We start from the raw sequence: 19,036 nt of genomic DNA, 5'->3' as shown, positions 1-19,036 counted from the left end.
AGGCAAAAGCAATTATATACAATTCTGACACAAACTAGATGATAGGATCCTTATAAGAAAAAAACGCAATTGAAACCAAAGAATAGTTCAATTCCATCAAGAACTTACTGCTTGCTAGTGATAATGACTCTAGGTCAACGCTGACATACATTTTAGATTTTTAAAATAATATTATGTATTTCCTCCCATAACAAAAATTTAAGTTTTCCCAATAACCTGGCCAAGCTAGAAAAAGAAGACTAAAACTCATGTCTGATCAAAACTCTTAGCCTAATTAATGTCTTATTAGAAATGAACTGGGTCACTGCTCAGTCTGTGTCCTTTCTTCTGGAAAGCACATCTTCTTTGAGGGGACTTCTTGCTCCTGCCTCAGTTCTGCATGCATTAGAGTTCACTGCACCTCCCAGATCACAGGCATGGGAGCTGGGGGAAAGAGAAGGTTTGCCCTGTGTGAGTCCAGTGGTGCTGGAAACTGGGACCCAGCCTGAGACAGAAGCTGTTCTACTACAGGAAAGAATAAAGCCAACACCTACAGAGAAGAGATGAGACAAAAAAGATCTCAGAGTGTTCCGGGAATATAGCACTCCAGGAACTGGACCCAGTCCTTGTGGCATCAGAGTTTCCAGGCTCCTCTTTCAAGGCTTTTTGGGCAGTGTTCATTTGAATTCTGCAAGCTGGTAATCCTCTAGTATATCCCCTCTAGACAAACTGCAGATAGGTTTCTGTCTTTGGTCATTAAGATTCCTAACAAATACAATCAATATTTCAAAAACAATACAAGGAGAAAGATTAATACTTTATTATTATTAAAATTTTATTTGAAAGTCTTTGTACAGAATAACATATTGTACTGCATAAAATACTTGAAATAGCTGAAGTTTACAAGTTTATAAAGATGAAACAATGAGATAATGATTACATTAAGTGGTTACATTAATTCTCAGGGGAAATTGAATTTTTAATAGGAAAACACCCTATGTACAATGTTACTATTTAAATGAATTCTTTCTCATCTTATTGCTTAGTCTTGCCACAAACAAGTGGTAATAAAATTATTTCTAGAATTAAATCAGAGCATCGTGGTGCTGAACAACATATGTATACATATATTAAAACTATTTATGAAAATTCATAGAAAATAAAAAATAGACTGTGAAACCAGTATTCTTCATAGATTTTGCAGATGATTTTAATCTGATTCATCACTGCTGAAGTAGGAGCTATCACAGTATTCAGCTGTATACAGAAATTTGTGAATGGTTGGGTTCATCTTCGGTATCCAGTGTCGGGGAATCAGGTATGTTGAAAGATTAAATAAATCTATGAATACCTTATACCTATCACTGGAAAAACACATACATGAAGATGTGTTACATTGGTTGACATGAAATATTTAAAATTTTCAATTAGAAAGTTTATTTCTCTGATATTTTCCATAATTAATTAGTATTCAATATTATAATACACACTGCATGTTGTATATATCATATATTAAATTAGGTATTATGTAGTATTAGTATTGATTGCCTACTTTTTATTCCATTTTCAAAGTTTATGCCCACAAAACAGTATTATGTGTTTTAGAACAGGGTGTTTCATATTAAAACTGAGAGTCTTATTGCTGGCACCTTCATAAAGATAAGGATGTGTTCTCACTTCCTACTTCTGAAGGATGGTATGCAAGGTAATACATGTAACCCATACAGAGTCTTAGATGCTCATTTGGAAATATTTCCAACTGAAAAGCTGCCAAATAACTGCCCTAAGGGTTTAATGGACTCATAATAAATGTCTACGAAGTAGTTTTAACACTAAAATTGCATTTGTGTTGTTAGTCAACAATTTTAACTGTTACGGTTTTATGGAGGAAGAACATTTGCCTTTGAAGTCAAATAAATCTGGGTTCAAATTCTGGATCTGTCACCTACAATTCAAGGACCTTTGACAAGTTGTTTAAACTTCAATGCCCCAGTTTCTAACTCTGTAAAATGAAAACTTCAGTCCTTCCTTTTGGTCAGGGCTTTTTTTTTTTTTTTAATACTTTAAGTTCTAGGGTACATGTGCACAACGTGCAAGTTTGTTACATATATATACATGTGCCATGTTGGTGTGCTGCACCCATTAACTCATCATTTACATTAGGTATATCTCCTAATGCTATTCCTCTCCCCTCCCCCCTCCCCACAATAGGACCCGGTGTGTGATGTTCCCCTTCCTGTGTCCAAGTGATCTCATTGTTCAATTCCCACCTATGAGTGAGAACATACGGTGTTTGGTTTTCTGTTCTTACAATAGTTTGCTGAGAATGATGGTTTCCAGATGCATCCATGTCCCTACAAAGGACATGAACTCATCCTTTTTTATGGTGGCATAGTATTCCATGGTGTATATGTACCACATTTTCTTAATCCGGTCTGTCACTGATGGACATTTGGGTTGATTCCAAGTCTTTGGTATTGTGAATAGTGCCGCAATAAACGTACGTGTGCGTGTATCTTTATAGCAGCATGACTTATAATCCTTTGGGTGTATCTCCAGTAATGGGATGGCTGACAGTAACTGAAACAGCATGGTACTGGTACCAAAACAAGATATAGACCAACGGAACAGAACAGAGCCCTCAGAAATAATACCACACATCTACAGCCATCTGATCTTTGACAAACCTGACAAAAACAAGAAATGGGGAAAGGATTCCTTATTTAATAAATGGTGCTGGGAAAATAAGTAGAAAGGATTCCCTATTTAATAAATGGTGCTGGGAAAATAAGTAGAAAGCTGAAACTGGATCCTTTCCTTTCTCCTTATACAAAAATTAATTCAAGATGGATTAGAGACGTAAATATTAGACCTAAAACCATAAAAACCCTAGAAGGAAACCTAGGTAATACCATTCAGGACATAGGCATGGGCAAGGACTTCATGTCTAAAACACCAAAAGCAACGGCAACAAAAGCCAAAATTGACAAATGGGATCTAATTAAACTAAAGAGCTTCTGCACAGCAAAACGGCAGGTCTTTTTAAAACTGAGGTAACACACTAGAAATGCTGTTTGTGTTAATTATTCCCACCACCCACTAATATGTGTGTTCATTTGGTATAGGCAGTTATTGATTGTTTTGTGCTTACAGAATTTATTTCCAGGGAAAGTGAAAATGTCTAAAAATCATGAAAATTTAAACCTGTTTATTTTAGAAACCAACCAATCTGGTAATAACAGTAGGGATGAAATCAATGTACTGTAAAGATTTGAGGGGGGGCTAAATGCAAATGTCTAATTTATTCTTGAATTGATTCTTCTTTTTCAAGGGACCATAGAAGTTTTTCAGTTTCCAGATGTATCCATTTGTCCATTTATCTATGATATTGTGAATATCAAAATAAGAATGTACGTCCCTTAGAAACCTCTCTAGCATATTTTAAATCCTTAATAAATGTTGATCTCTTTCCTTGTAAACACTTTAAAAAGGGCACTCTCTGGAGAGATGGAAATAGTTTTATAATATAGAGTCACATCAGAAAACAAGATGCTGCTTTCACTGTGTCATTTATCTAGCCAGGAAGACATTTGTAGAATTAATGATAAATGTTTTTGTCTAGTCAAAACTTGAGCCACAATGAGTTGAAGACTTTTCTGCCTGGATGTAAGCACTGTTAAACCCTTTGTTTCCTCACATATCATGCAGGCATTGATACCATACCCCTTTTCATACAGGATCAAAGCAGTGAAGGTTCATAATTAAAGATTTTATAAAATTACTTCCAAAAGACCGAACTGGAATATTCTAACTACAAACGTGTTGTCAGTAGTTCAGACAGGAGCAAATAAAATGACTTTTTAAAGTTCATCAGCGTATAGATGGAGAAACAAATTGTTGGTGACTGCCACCAGGAAGAAAGGAGAATTTCCCCACCTACCTCACAGTTGAGCGCAGGTAATGATAGCCTGAGGAACCACCGGTGCCAGCTTTGCTGCCCAGCATTCTGTGCACCATGCACACATGGTTATCTAGGCAAACACACAAATTTACTGCATGGATATTTTTCCACCATGAGTTCCACAATGTTCTAACAATAAGGGCTTGGTAATGATTATTGCTTCTGAGAAAATGCTGACAACTAACACTTGGCCATATGGAAGGCTCATACATGAGAGCCGGATGAGACTGTGAGGTTGCTTAGCGCTCCACTTGCTTCAGGCTACATGCATTTCACTCCCTCCTTCATTGCATTTAGCCCATGGACACAATAGAAGAGACCAGGGCCATAACATGACTCATGAGCCCATGCCACCTTTGCCTTCATGGCAAATTCCTTCATTTAAAACAATTAAAAACCATTTAAATTAAAAATTTAAAACTGCATTGGCATAATGGCAAATATATTACTCTTACATAATAAAACTTTTTTTGACCTAAAGTTTATTTTTTTCCTTCAGATTTTAAAATAAAATATGTTCATTAGCTCCCAAAAGTATTGTGGGCCTTAGGTACTGTGCCTAGCATGCATATGGATCAGTTGGCCCTGGGAGAGAGTGATGGCCAAGCTGGTATGTATGAAAGAACGCACCCACACACAAAGGAGGGGGGAAGAGAGAAAGTGGGCACGAGGGCACACAGAAGACCAAGACAAAGAGCACAGGAACAGCATGTGGGGAAGCAGCATGGGGTGAGCGGGAAGGACTTACATCTCCATTTGGTCATCAGTGAATCTATGTCCATAAGAGAAGTCAGCAACTGAAAAGGCACCTGGAACCTAGGCTCTTCCCTAAAGGAAAAAGAAGAAATAGAAGAATATATTCAAGTAAATCGAGTGCGTTAGAAGGAGCATGAGTTTGACAATCAGTTGGCCCTGGAAACAAATGTCAGCTTTGCCTGTGAGGAGCTGTGGCAGCTTTGGCTTATTATCTCAGTCTCAGTTTCTTTGTCTCAAAGATGAAATAATACTACTCAACTTGTGGTGTTTGAAGTCTAGAAAATTCCTGTAATATACATGAAGTAATCACCCAGAGTCACATCTAACATTGGTTCTTATTAAAAGGAGACAGATGCACTATCACAGATTTCCCAGCCAAAAATAGTCAAACACTTTTAGGCAAAGATATTAAAACGCAAAAGGAAAAACCACTTTTTAATTCTTTTCATCTATTTGGTTTTTTTGTTGTTGTTTTTTGTTGTTGTTGTTGTTTTTGTTTTGTTTTGTTTTTACATCTATTTCTTCAACTTTCTCAGTATATTTTCTACTTAGGACGCATATGCCTGACTGGCATGCATTTACTTGAGTTTAGGAAAAGAGTCAGAAGATTTGGTTTATGTTGCCATTTTGAAGAAAGACTTGAAAAGATTTTAAAAATTAAATACACAGAAGCATGACAGCCTGTCAATATAGATATTTTTTTACTAATGTGATATTTATTGTTCTGAAATATTTAATTCACGAACCCTGAGGATGGGACCTTTATACAATAGAGTAGGAATGAGTCAACATTTAAGGAATACTTCAAACATTTTAGACCATGAAGATAATTTTACTTGAAATTGCTGAATAAGTGGTAGAGTTTGCAAGTTATTTTCACTTCATGCATTTTTTATTTTCTTAAACAGTAATAATCTTACAACATTGTTTAATGATAGAACACATTTCATGAGTGAGTCTCTGAGAGAGTAAACTTTGGCCATTTAGGACACTTAGTGTTACATAGTGCTTTGTAGAATTCAGTTAAAAAGGATATTTGATTAATTTGTGCAGTGTTTAACCCCATTTAACCCTGTTCAGGGAAAAAGTTATGCTTTTACTATTTAAAAGAAAAAAAGGGGGGACCGTAAAACTTCATTACTAATTATTTTCTAAGTTTTCTCCAAAAACTAAATTACTGCATTGAACTATCATTATAATTTTTAGGCTTTATACTGCATATGTTATCCATATCCACCCCTCAATTTTAACGTCAGTCTGTCTTCTGATTTGTTTTACCTGTAAAAATATATCATCAATGCTCCCTGAAGCGCTCTGTATGACAGCCGTCTTTCACCTGCAAAATACGTTGCAAATTTAAATTTATTAGGTAATTTAAGGTAATTTTATATTAATTCGGCATCATCATCTTAAAAAATTTAATGGATTACATGTGTTTAGAAATCAATATAAGTTTCAGTTTACATTTTTTATTCCTTAGGTTGAATTTATAAACATATCACTTAAAATACAATTTTAACATTGGATTTTTTAAAACAAACTAAAAATGTACATATTTTAAATTTTCAAAACCTTCAAATAGCATGTTAAGAAAACCTGATTTTTCTAGAAAATACTTGACTTTCATAACAAAATTCACTTTCCAAGTAAAATAATATGTCTTTCATTTCAAAAAAGTAGAGATGCATTATAAGCATCATTTCAAAGTAGTTTTCACTAATTCACTTGAAATTAGCTAACTTGTTTTTAATGAGCACAATTATGTAAAATCGTATATGTGTGCTCTAATGAAAGACTTTCTCCTTGCTTCAGGAAAACAAGATTTTGTTATTCTTTACTGAGATTTTTTTGTTGTTGTTGTTGTTTTAAGAAAACAGAAGCTAACAACCTTTAAGCTTATTAAACTTAATACCAATTTCATATATTGCTTTGTTTTGTACTTGTGTTATAAAAATTAATTTTTACTTTTATTCTGCCTATTTCCATAAAGGTTTAAGATGCTTTACAATAAAAGTTCTAAGTCAAAATGAACACAAAAGTTTAGAAATGAAAGTACTGATTTTATGGCTCAATAAGTTTCAGGAACTAATAGCTCAGTACCAATTGTGCCAAAAGTCTAAATGTATACGTTTCCTGGTCTCCTGGTCAGTCAAGCAGATTTGTATGAAAGAGCTCAGCCACACACAAAGGAGGGAGGAAGAGAGAAAGAGGGCAGGAACATACCATGTAATTGGAATGTAAGAACATTCCAAGCCCAGAGAACACATAAAAAGACTCCTTGGTGATAAATCTAAATAACTAAACTTAGCTAATAAAAGAAAATTAGTATGGCTGGACAACACAAATATGAGATCATAAAAGGCCTTATAGACCATGTTAAAGATTTTGTCTTAATCCTAAAACAATGGGGTAACATCAATACTTGCTCTCACAGTAGCTATTCCTTCCTTTTCTTACCTCTACCATAGTGTTTACTATTACAACGATTTGTCTTCATTTCTGTTCCTATTAGGCTGTGAACTATTTGAGAAACTATATGCAGTTGATCTTGATATCCCTTGTATCTGGCATAGACTACACAAATTTTTTTTCTAATGTTTTTGAAATAATCTGGGCATAGAAACCCATTAAAATAGATTTATCACTGAAAACATTTACTCCATTTTTGTTTCTATCAGTAGAATATCAATTTTCATTCTATTTCTCCCAAGCAAAGCTTGATAGGCTTACAAAATGATGTTTTGATCTCATATTCACACATTTCAGGGAAAAGATTCATAAAATAAAAATACCTACCTTTACTAAGGAGATGTTCATGACGTTTCTCATCAAATAAGGACAGTAGCACCTCTTTTTGCTTCTGAAATTCAGCCACCTGTTCCTCTTTTTCTTCAGACTCTTCCTTAGCCTTTAGGAAAAATATGGCATTAATAACCCTGAGAGAGAATAAATAGATTGATATTTTAGAAAATTTTGCTTACAAGGAAGAGACTTGTGGTTGCAGAAATGGTGTACTTTTAATATTTACTGTATCATCTAATATTACTATTTGGAAATTATGTCTTATGAAAAGGAATCTTCCACACACTCAGTGGCTCTATCCTTTCATTTAAGTTTAAATGATTTCTCAATATTAAATATTATCTTCATAAATGTAATGAACAATGAACCCAGATGGACAAAAGTAGAGATAACTACCAGCAGTTAATAATGACCTAATTTTAAACAAGAATTATTTAACACAGGAAGTAAGGTAACTTCACTTAGAAAAAGTTAAGAATTCCTAGTCAGAAGAACTATTAACTCTACTGAAATTCTATATTCAGTACTGACTTCTGTAAATACAATTTCTTAGATATTTCTCACTCATGTTTTCTTCATTTTCTCTCTATCTATTGATTGGTTTAAGAAAATTCTTATTTTTTCTGCCTACAACACATATTCTGTTTATAAGCCAATTAATTGAGCTAGGGCAAATTATTTAACCCAATTATTTCCAATTCATCAGAACAATGACCCTATGTAGTACTAACCTATATGCATATTATTTCCAATTAATTATTTATTCGATACATGTCATGCTAAGATGATAGAGATAAAATTGTGAGCAAAACTCGAGAGTTGTGATATTGTACAGGAATTATCTGGTAGGAATAAGACATTGAACAAATAATTACCCAGTCATTAAATTACAACCTTAGACCATGCTATACAGAAGCAGTATTGGCATCATAACTTAAAGTAATAAGGAGTTTAGGAAAGACCTTCCTAAAGAAGTTTTCCTTGAACCAAGATCTTAAGAATCGGAAGGAGTTAGTTGGGGAAGAACATTCCAAATCCAGAGAAGAACACATAAAAGGACTCCTTGGTGATAAATGCAAAGAACTAAACTTAGCTAACAAAGAAACTCAGTATGGCTCGACCACATGAATGTGCGATCATAAAGGCCTTATAGACCAGGTTAAAGTTTTTATCTTAATTCTAAAAACAATGAGGCAACATCAAAAGGCTTTACACAAGAGGGAGATGTGATCAGATTTGCCTTCTGAAAAGGTTATTCAGACTGCAATGTGGAGACTAAAGTAGAATAGAAGCATACTGGGAAGGTGGAGGAGAACAGTTCAGAGATTATTATAGTCCGGGTGAAAAACAATGGCAGGTTACACTTGAGTGGTAGTGGTAGATTAAAGGATGATATTTGAGAACTAAATAGGTAACATCGGTAGGACTTGATGATAGCTTGAAGAAGTGGTGAAACAAGAGGGCGGAGCCAAGGATCACTGATAGAAGTCTGACGACAGCCCAGATGAATTATAGGAGAAAAAGTTCTTTAATGCAGAGAAGACAATGTTGGTACAAGAGTGGATGGAAGGAGTAATGTTCAAGCTTGGTTTTATTGGTGTGTTTTTGAGAGGACCAGGAGGAAATATCAAGTAAGGTATTATACACATGTTCTGAAATCTAAGGGGATATATAAACAGAGATAAATGTTTGAGAATTATGTTGGCTAAGTAGATACTGAAGCAGTGGGTATAAATGACACCATCTAATGAAAAAGTGTAGAGATAGAACAGAAAGGATCTAAGCCAATGGACTACAAAACTCTATCATTTATTGGTCTAAGAGAGAAATAAGAGCAAGTAAAAGAGATAGAGAAATAAGGGCCAGAGAATTAGAAGCAAACATAATGGTATGTACTAAATCCAAGAGAAAAGAATGTTCAAGAAAGAATAAGTCGTAGTCATTAGTATTGAATGTTTCTGCGAGGTCAACTAAGTTAAGACTAAAAATGTACAAGAAGACCACATGAGAATGACGGTACAGGAAGACAGCTTGAAGTAAGCTGAGGATTAGATGAGAGATAAATAATTATTCTGACTTCTGTTCTCAATGCTTTACAAGTATTTATTTAATTTCCTGTCATAATAATCTTATGAGTTAGATATTCTTATTTTTCTATATTGCCAGTGCTGAAAGAGAGGCAAAGAGAGGTGCAGTCACTTGTTCTCTGTCACACAGTTGTTTAAGAAGTGGAAGCGGGACTGGAACCCAAGTAGCGTGACTTCAAAGTATATGCTTTCAGCACTACCTAATGCAACCTCTCAAGATGTAGAATTTAAACAACTCTTCCAGGAAATTTAGTCATGCAAAGAGGATGAGAGACCTGAAAGATCAGGGCAATGAGAAATCAACAGTATCTTTTAAGTAGGAGAAAACTGACATTGTCTGAGAGCTGCCAGAAAGCACCCAGTAAATATACAAGAGCAAAAGCAAAGCTACAGGGCTAAATAGATTTGGTTCGTTGGTTCACTGTGGGCCTAGTTCTGTCTAGAATTGGTCCTAATACAGAATTTTCAATAGAAATGAAAAAATAATATTAATCTCAGCTACTTATCATAGATAAAATTCTCCCTTGCAATGAAGGTCTTATTTTAGTATAATATTTATCGCACATAAAGAAAATGAAATCAATCATGTAATATAGTCCAAGAAAATACATTTGTGAAAGAAAAAAATATGAGAAAAATGAAAGGTTAAGAGAAAAGTAAAAATAATTAAATTTTAAATATTTCTGTATTAAATTTATATTAACTCATGTCATCTAAATACCTGAATACTTATGAATTCCTCTTCCAGGCCTCTGGTGATATTTTTTTCGAGCTTTCCCCAGAAGTTAAATCCATGTGGCTCTAAACCTGGGGTTCTTTCCAGCCATGCCTTGAATAAACATTATTTTTTAAGTGAGCACATGGTAAAATTTAAATTATGTAAAATGCATTGTAACTGACATGTATAAACTTGAAACAAGAAATCTTCATGGTTTCCAGAAATGTATGCCACAAGTTTTATTTGTAAATGTTTTTTATTTCTCTTCAATTTCTTCACTTATGAAATAATTAATATATTCAATTTCCTTAATTTTATGGCAACCATTAATAATGTTTACTCTTTATTTCTTAATATGTGATTACAGAAATTCCAATTGTCTTCTAGAAATCTATACACATATCTAAACATATGTTCTATCTAAACATATTTAAAGAGTATATTCTTAATAATTATTTTACTGATATCTTCTGGTTTATTCTCAAGTTACTTTATGTCTTAGGAGCTGAAGAAATGATGATGTGTATAAGATACAATCTCCTCTAAATTCATGGGAACTGTATACTTAGTAACTTTGAAATTAATCATCCATGCAATTACTTTGAGATTTTAAAATATTTTTAAATCTAGAAATAAAACTAAATTCATGTACCTCTGTGAGTTCTCATTTAACCCATACTTATTATAATTCTGAAATTAGCTTTGGAATTCTTTTTCTCCCTATTCTTATATGCCATTATTTAACATTATATATAATGCATTAACCTAAATCCACATTTACATTACCCAGAGGATTAATGAGCAGAGTATAATTCAACACAAGAAAAGTTGATTTGCAGAATAAAAGGCTTTGCAATGGAAACCAAGACAATGCAATCTTTGTTTAGTAATCTATTTTTGAAGAAAAAATTAATAATTCCTAAAGGCTACTTGTAGACCTTTAGGGAATTTGGATACAAAGGGAACATTTTCTGAGGTGTATATTCTTAGTAATTTAGTTCAGCTAAGAAAAATACTAAATAACCGAAAATTTTCAATTACAGAATATTTTAAAACAATAAAGCTCACTAAATAATCACATTCAGTCTAAAAATCAGCTAATTAAGCATTACTTAGTAGGGATATTTAAGGAATTGTTTTATTGAGATCACAAGGTTATTAAATATTAACATACAATTAATTACATAAGTATATCTGATGTTTTCAGCAGGGTTCTTGACATTTTCAATATTTCAGTAACTTGAATTTACAAATTCATGTATTTTTATGAATTCTTTCTATCCTTATTTCCACTGAATGTAACTCAATTTTGATGAGTTTTAAAAATTCTGTTTAGCAAAAGCTAAGATGATGTATTAAGAAGATGTATTGAGTTAAACTTTAGAAATTGTATGAATCCATACCTCCACTAATTCCAGAAGTGTCTTTTCCTGCTCAGACTTAAGTAGCAGTTCATTCTCTTCTTCTTTGAAGTTATCACGATAATGTCTTCTGTTATAAGGGACTCTCATGTTCTGAAGAACACCTATCTTGTTTTCTAATAGTCGGAATTGCAAACTCTGGAAGCCTGATGCTGGAGATAAGTACTCTCTTTGAGATTAAATGGGGGAAGGAAAGGCAAGGGAAGGGAAAGAGATGATAGGAGAATAGCAGAGAAGAGGGGAGGGGAGGGGAGGGGAGGGAAGAGGGGAGGGGAGGAGAGGAGAGGGGAGGGGACGGGAGGGGAGGGGAGAGGAGAGGGAAGGAGAGGGGAGGGGAGGGGAGAGGAGAGGGAAGGAGAGGGGAGGAGAGGAAAGGAAGGGTTCACATTATCAATCACCATAATGGTTTCTTCTATTGTAAGAGGTTGTCAGTTTTGCTCTCTCGGATATCAAGAGCAGATACACACAACTGTCTAGAGTTAGACCTGTGATTTGACTCATTGAAATCAGAAAAATGAGCTACTTAAACATTATTGGACATCAAAAATGTTATTACTCCCACTCCCCCTATTACATCCTTGTGAATGTCTTTCATTTCGCTGCTGCTAAGACTTTAACGTTTTAAATTCACCACAAATTCTACTTTTCCATTGTCAGACATGTTCAGTACATTGCTTGTTACATCCTGCACCCAATGGAAGATTTTTAAACTTTTTTCTTCTTATATTTTGGTAAGAAAAAAAGTTACCTATATGGTATTGCCTTGAAATGTACCGGTAAAATTTATGGTTTAATCCATAACTTCTACTTTGATTGACATGCTTCTGTATATATCGCTCCTGTTCTGAGTTTTTATATTTTTTAAATTTAATTACATGTATTTTATTAGCTATTTTAGTCAATGTGCTAAGTTGTCTAAAGTTCTTTTTGGAGAAAAACAGGACACACAGTGATGAATTTAAATTAATTGATCATATTATGCTTTACATGTAAAACTTAATAATAAAATATTTTTAATAACTTCTCAGATGCTTTGTGATTGAAGACCCCTAAGTCCACATAGTGACAAAGTGTTAAGAAGACAGGCTCCTCATGGCACATAACACACACATGCTCCTTTTACCCACCAAAATGAGAAAGTAAACTCCATCACATTTTTTAAAATGTCAAAGATGTGCACCTGAAGTCATTGAAGTCCAATGCTGTCATCGTCTCGAGAATGGAAAACTGCTGCACCAGCAGTTTCAGGATCACTGACACTCGGTGCATCCGAGAAACAACCTTAAGCATGTTCCTTTCATCTCTGACCTGATGGTTAAGAAATGAAACACTGAGTTAGCAATGCTGACCTCTAGAAAATACAAAATAGACAATGGCACTGCATTCCCATTAATTTTATCTCTAATTTTGTTTTAAAGGGAAACTTTGAAACTAAAATTTGCCAAGAGTATATGTTGAACTAATAACAGTTCTGAACTGTGTGCAAGGAATTTCTGCAAAATAAGAAGTTTTTTCTTTCTTTGACAATAGAAAACTATAGAGAAGCAAAGTAGAAGTAAATTCTAGAATACAATCCCCCATTGATTTCAAAACAAGCTTCTCTTTTAGTTTTGTGTCAAAGGAGAGAGGTCAAGATAACACAGGAACTTCGGGTGAGGATTAAACAACATGTGGATCAATCTACTCTTTACTGAGGGCCAAAGTTGCCACTGACATAAATGGGAAGTGGATCCACACAGGCAGGAAGAGTCCCATCTGTATGTGTGTGCTCTTTCTCCTAGCCCTTCCTGGAGCAGGGGCTCAGAGGTAGAGGACCCAAGGAAGGATCCTCAGAGCCATGGCAAGAGAAAGCAGGGTGGGAGATGGAGAAGTGCAGTTCAAACTCCTGCCATCACCAGAAGCTTTCCCTCCTCTCCTCTCACTCTTTGTCCTCCTGTCCTTTTCTTCTCCATTCCCTCATTCCTCTTTCCTCCTTTTCTTCCTCTTTTTCTTCCTCCCACCACTCTTTCTCTACTGCTTCCTTCTCTTCCTTTATCACTTTCCTTATTATTGCTCCCATCTTCCCGCAGCTAATATTCAGTAGAAATACAACTCTGATACCTGTTAATTAAAGGATCCCCATTAGTTTGGTAATCCACCATCATTTATAACATCTTTGTGTGTGGAAATGAGTTCTAAACAAGGGAGTTGAAACTAAAATTTGAAAGGAACCTTAAAGTCACATGTAACTTCGCAGTGGCAATGGGAAAATATGACTGAACTCCTCATTCATTCAGAAAATGTCTTGTTTGTTTTATCATTAAACATTAAGACCACCATTTGGTGTTAATGTTTTTCTCTCATTAATAATACTTTCCATATCTTCCAAAAATATATATGAAACCAATATTGTGACATAAGAACTTACATGGCCATTCTGAAAGATCTCTCGAACAGAATCCAATTCCCAGAGGATTTGCTTAAACCAGAGTTCGTAAGCTGTAATAAGGAAATCATTGTCAATTGTAAAGTTATGGGAGCCTTTTTGGCCATTATTATATGAAAGATATGTTTAACATATTGAAAGAGAAATTAAAATATTACCTTAAATCAATAAATGTAAATATAGTCCCATTGTACGCCAGAAATAAATGTTAATGTTAAAGTTGTAATAGCCTCCTTTTATTAAATGTTTTAATATGCTAGGCATGTTACCTAATGCTTCATATTCATTATTATTACACTAATTCCTCTCAACAAATGCGTTTTTAGGTCTTTGAGGATATAGCACCTAACGTAATTCTAGCTTCCTCTATGGAAGCTGGAAGTATGTGAGGAAGCAGAAGTAATAATCAACTTCAACCAAACTGAGAAATTAATATTTCCTAACCTAAATGAAAGACTAAGATTTTAAGAACTTGAAAATACTAAATTACTTAAAATGCAGATTTTGTCTGTTTGTTTTATTTGTGAAAATCCTAGCAACTCATAGACTTAGTACATATGGGAAAGCAGCCAGACGTTTGCGGTGAAAGGAAAATGACAAAGCTTCATATTACTGTGACAGCTAATTCCCAGGGGCAACTTTGTTGCAGTTGAGTCCACGTTATCCAGTAGATCATCTTTCAGAATTTCCATGAGTCCAAGGTTTATTTGTTTAAACCTGAATTCTGCCAAAGCTTTTCTGTTGAAGGATTAAGTTTGTTCTCCCCCTTTTACTAGGTGTTGTCAAACAATTAACATTGGCATTAAAGAAAAGTGATATAGTAGGCCGGGCGCAGTGACTTAACCCTGTAATCCCGGCACTTTGGGAGTCCGAGGCGAGCGGATCACGACGTCAGGAGATGGAGACCATCCTGGCTAACACGGTGAAACCGCGTCTCCACTAAAAATAGAAAAAATTAGCAGGGAGTGGTGGCGGGCCCCTGTAGTCCCAGCTACTCGGGAGGCTGAGGCAGGAGAATGGCGTGAACCTGGGATGCAGAGCGTGCAGTGAGCCGAGATCGCGCCACTGCACTCCAGCCTGGGCAACAGAGCAGATTCCGTCTCAAAAAAAAAAAAAAAAAAAAGTAAAAGTGATATAGTAATGACATTTTGGAAGAAGCATAGTTGGAATCAATCTATCTGAAGTTACTGGCTCTGTCAATTGGGGCAAAACTATTTTCTTTAACTTCAGTTGACTCATTTGTAAAATAATCAGTTACCCACCTACAATTGGAAACCTATGATTCAAAACCCTAAGACTTACAGCAGTATGATAGATAGACATGGATAGACATTTCGACTCCTTTGTGTTACTAGATGATTCATAGCAAATATAAATGGTTCTCCCCATTGGCTTATCCTTCCCATAATATTCTATGCCACTGGAAACTAAGGACTCACTCATATTCATCCATTTTTCTTCAGTACCTAGCACAGTGTCAGGCACAAAGTAAATATTTGGTGATTGTTTTATGAATAAATTAAATAGACAACGTAATAATTAGATGAGCATAGGAAGTCAATAATCTTAGAGATCTGCAGTGCCTCCTATTTGGTTCTATCGTATGGATAAAGGCAATGTTTCCATACTAATTAAGAGAATTCGATTATAAGTCTAAGTTATGTTTAAGGATACTTTGGAGGAACTAAATTTTATATTTGAGCAAAGAACAATCAAATATTTATTGATCAGTTTATGTGTATCTTTTTTAACCCTATGTAACCACTGCCTAAATGTTATAACTACAGAATAGAAGAAAAGTGTTTTTATAAAATAATGATAGCTACCATTTGTTGCATGTTTATTATGTGCTATACCTCGGGCTAAGTGCTTAATGCACATTATCTCATTCATCTTCATAGGAACTCGGTAAGTGAGAGTATCAGCAATTCCCTCCATTTTACATATGTAAAATGGAGGTCCTGAGATCTAAGCAACTGACCAGAGTCACACAATTTATAACAATAGAATTGAGGTTCTAAACAATTTTTAATTCCTAATTTATGCTCCTATACCATTATTCTTCTCCGATTGATATTGTCTTGGTATAAGCCACCAATAAAAGTATAAACATAAAAACAGGAGAACTGACACATTAAGCCAATTTTTTAACTTTTAATTTATTTTCTAGAAAGACTTTGTTAATTTAGTCAATCACTTTGGAAAGCACCCATCTGCAGAAAGGACACAAAGAATTGGTAAGGCAAGGAAACATGTCTAGATGTGGGGCACTGGCAGGCAACAGTGATTGGGCTCCAGTCATTCAGAGGTCAGTATAGTGGCACTGAAAAGCTTAGAGTAAATGTTACTAATATTTTGGGGTCACAGACGTCTTTAAGATAATATTCATGAAAATTTGCACATAATTTCGGAGCTCAGGAGCCTTCTAAACTTCTGAAGTCATGAAAACATAGGCTAAAAATAACGCACTGCCCAGAAATTATTATAGAAATCTGGAAAAGATAAACATACATTTTTGGACAAAATTTACATTTTTGTTTATTACCAGATTTGTATAAGATTATGTCAATCCAGCATAAATTTCAATGACCTTGAAAATAGTTTCTTAGTGTTCCCAAGTGAGAAACAGTAACATCTTCACTTGCGAATTCTTTGTGAAATTCTGAGAGGCAGAAAGTCCCCTTGGAGTTCAGAACAAAGCTAAAGTCCTACTTTGCCTATTAGCAGTGGAGTAACATAAAGAAGACTATTTAAATCCTTATATAAGTCCTATGAGAATTTATCTGTCAGCAAAATATTCTCAAACATTTCTAACAGAGGTGAGTCCATGATCTTTCATCATTTTGTAGTTTAAAAAATTGTAGGTTCCTTGTTATCAATGAGAAATGCCTGTGGAATAGTTATTGTCCAAAACTTTTGTGCAACTTACCTTGATGAGTTATGATAAAAAGATGTTCATCATGGATTTTATTTCCTTTTATTTCACTTTGCAGTTCTTGTGCATTCAAAACTTTTTCCAACTTGAAATGAAAAATAAAAAGCCAGTCTGAAATTGCGGAAGTTGGTTTTTATCAACTTTAGTAAGAAGTAGAATATGATAATGAAAAACGCTCCTCCAAACCCAAAATTCTCAGAAACCAATCTCTTTTCTTTTAAACAATGGATGAATCTCCTTATAAAGAGTGAATTGAATTTGTGATTTTTATTCTTCTCAGAAAATTTCTATTTGGTAAGATTTTTATCATAATAAATCCTATTAAGCTCTTTGAGATGTCATATCCCTTTTCATGAAATGAATATGATGAAAGCTTGAAAACTTGCTGAGCTGACTGCATTTGGCATTCTTTTATTCCCCTAAAGAGCCTATTCTAAGAATATTTTAACGTCCTTTATCAGTTCATCCTTAGAAACTCATCGATGAAGACATCAAGGACTCTAATCGTTTTGCCTCTTAAAAAAACAAAAACAAAAACAGAAGACAAACAGGCTGAAACTTGGCCCAGAATAATCTCCCAATACCTCATTCGTTAACATCCCTCTTTACGTGTTAATGATTTCAAGAAAATTCTCCGTGTGCCTTTAACATTCCTACTTTATGATAAGAGATTTAAAGGATAATTTTTTCAAAATGCATTTGCGGTTATCTAGGCTGACATTTATTAACCATGTCTTATTTATACAAGTTGCACAATGCCTGCGAATTGTCCACAGTGTATCTTATCATGTATCCACCTCTGCCCAGATTCTGGATTCTCTGCTTTTACTTCCACTGGAGAGATGAATTTTCTGCTATAAGTCTCTTGAGTTATTCTAACAAAAGTTGAAAACGTAAAAATGTTTATGAATAAAAATATCCTTAGGTCCAGAAAACAAATGGTGATTGAGAAAAACAAATTCTGAGAAACAAAATCATAAAAAGTCGCTTTGCAGAATTGAGTGCCTAGCAATGGACACCAACCCCTGTAAGGACCCTGCCACTTACATGCAGGTAGTTTCCATAGATAAGACCTCCTTTGCTGGCTCTATTCACACCAGTTTGTGATTTGTCTTCTTCACTGCCTTCTACAGGGAGTTTTTTAAAAGCACATCTGCAAATTTAATAAATCAAGAGAGAAAAATAGTGCATTAGAAAACACAGTTAACTAATGATATGGGTGATTAAAATTGTAATTGCAAATTTTCTTTAGAGTAGATTGTTAGACAAAGGAATAAAGGTGACAGTTTTCAATGCTCCTTAAATTCAGGAATCAAAAGGCTCACACCTGATACTTCTAATAGCCTAAACCCACTTAGAATAAAGGCAAATACTCACCCAAAGTTGTTTCCTAAAAATGGGCACCCACTCATGGTGAAAAGGCACTGTCTGAGAAGCACGGAAGTTTGACTCTAGGCAGATGCTATCATTGACCTTCCCAGATGTTCTACAGCTGCCTTTTATGTATCCTGCTTACCCTGCACCATCCAATCAGCACGCTTCTTGTACTCTCAGCTAACTCTCATTTCCACTGGTACAGAACAGAACCTCTGTAAACTTTAGAGTGGATTTATGTTGGGCACAGTTCATTTGCTAAGAGTGAGTGATCTGCCAAATTGAGTCGTAAGACTTGCCAAGTTCTGCTTTTATATTCAAAGTAACAAACATCCAATGAATCAACAGAGGCCAAGTTAAAAAAATTACATTTATTCAATCGCAAGAAAACATTTGGCATAGTATTAGGATACATAAGACAATAAGCTTGTAAAAAACAAATATGTATTCTCTCAAATTTAAATATTCTTACAGCTTCTAGACCAAAAACTGAAATTTAACAACTGTAGGGAAATTAACTGTATAATAAAGTCTGGGTACCTGCTCAAAGCCCACTTCCATTCAATCATCAGAGTCCT

At 34.6% G+C, this 19,036-nt stretch overlaps 1 protein-coding gene across 1 annotated transcript; it reads right to left on the bottom strand.

The window, feature by feature from the left end:
- Positions 1-795: 795 nt before the first annotated feature.
- TDO2 (tryptophan 2,3-dioxygenase) lies at positions 796-18,685 on the bottom strand. Its single transcript, XM_015139409.3, has 12 exons — positions 18,462-18,685; positions 18,132-18,237; positions 17,079-17,169; positions 14,132-14,202; positions 12,905-13,032; positions 11,707-11,893; positions 10,307-10,414; positions 7,493-7,604; positions 5,975-6,032; positions 4,689-4,768; positions 3,920-4,010; positions 796-1,343 (listed from the first exon to the last, which is right to left on the bottom strand). The coding sequence occupies exons 1-12, from the start codon at positions 18,494-18,496 to the stop codon at positions 1,190-1,192; spliced, it is 1,221 nt and encodes a 406-aa protein (XP_014994895.2). The 5' UTR covers positions 18,497-18,685; the 3' UTR covers positions 796-1,189.
- Positions 18,686-19,036: the final 351 nt, after the last annotated feature.

Source organism: Macaca mulatta, chromosome 5 (genome assembly GCF_049350105.2).
Source record: "Macaca mulatta isolate MMU2019108-1 chromosome 5, T2T-MMU8v2.0, whole genome shotgun sequence".
Classification (NCBI taxonomy): domain Eukaryota; kingdom Metazoa; phylum Chordata; class Mammalia; order Primates; family Cercopithecidae; genus Macaca; species Macaca mulatta.
Note: the sequence above shows the minus strand (reverse complement) of the source record. Positions and strands in the feature narration are given on the sequence as shown.

What these genes read in the sequence shown, in the direction of transcription:
- TDO2 (XM_015139409.3), bottom strand. Translation starts at nt 18,496, where the DNA reads ATGAGTGGGTGCCCATTTTTAGGAAACAACTTTGG. An exon ending in TTTTATCATAACTCATCAAG is followed by an intron (nt 14,203 to 17,078) that starts GTAAGTTGCACA and finishes TCCTTATTACAG; the next exon opens with CTTACGAACTCTGGTTTAAG. An exon ending in TGAACATCTCCTTAGTAAAG is followed by an intron (nt 6,033 to 7,492) that starts GTAGGTATTTTT and finishes CGTATTTTGCAG; the next exon opens with GTGAAAGACGGCTGTCATAC.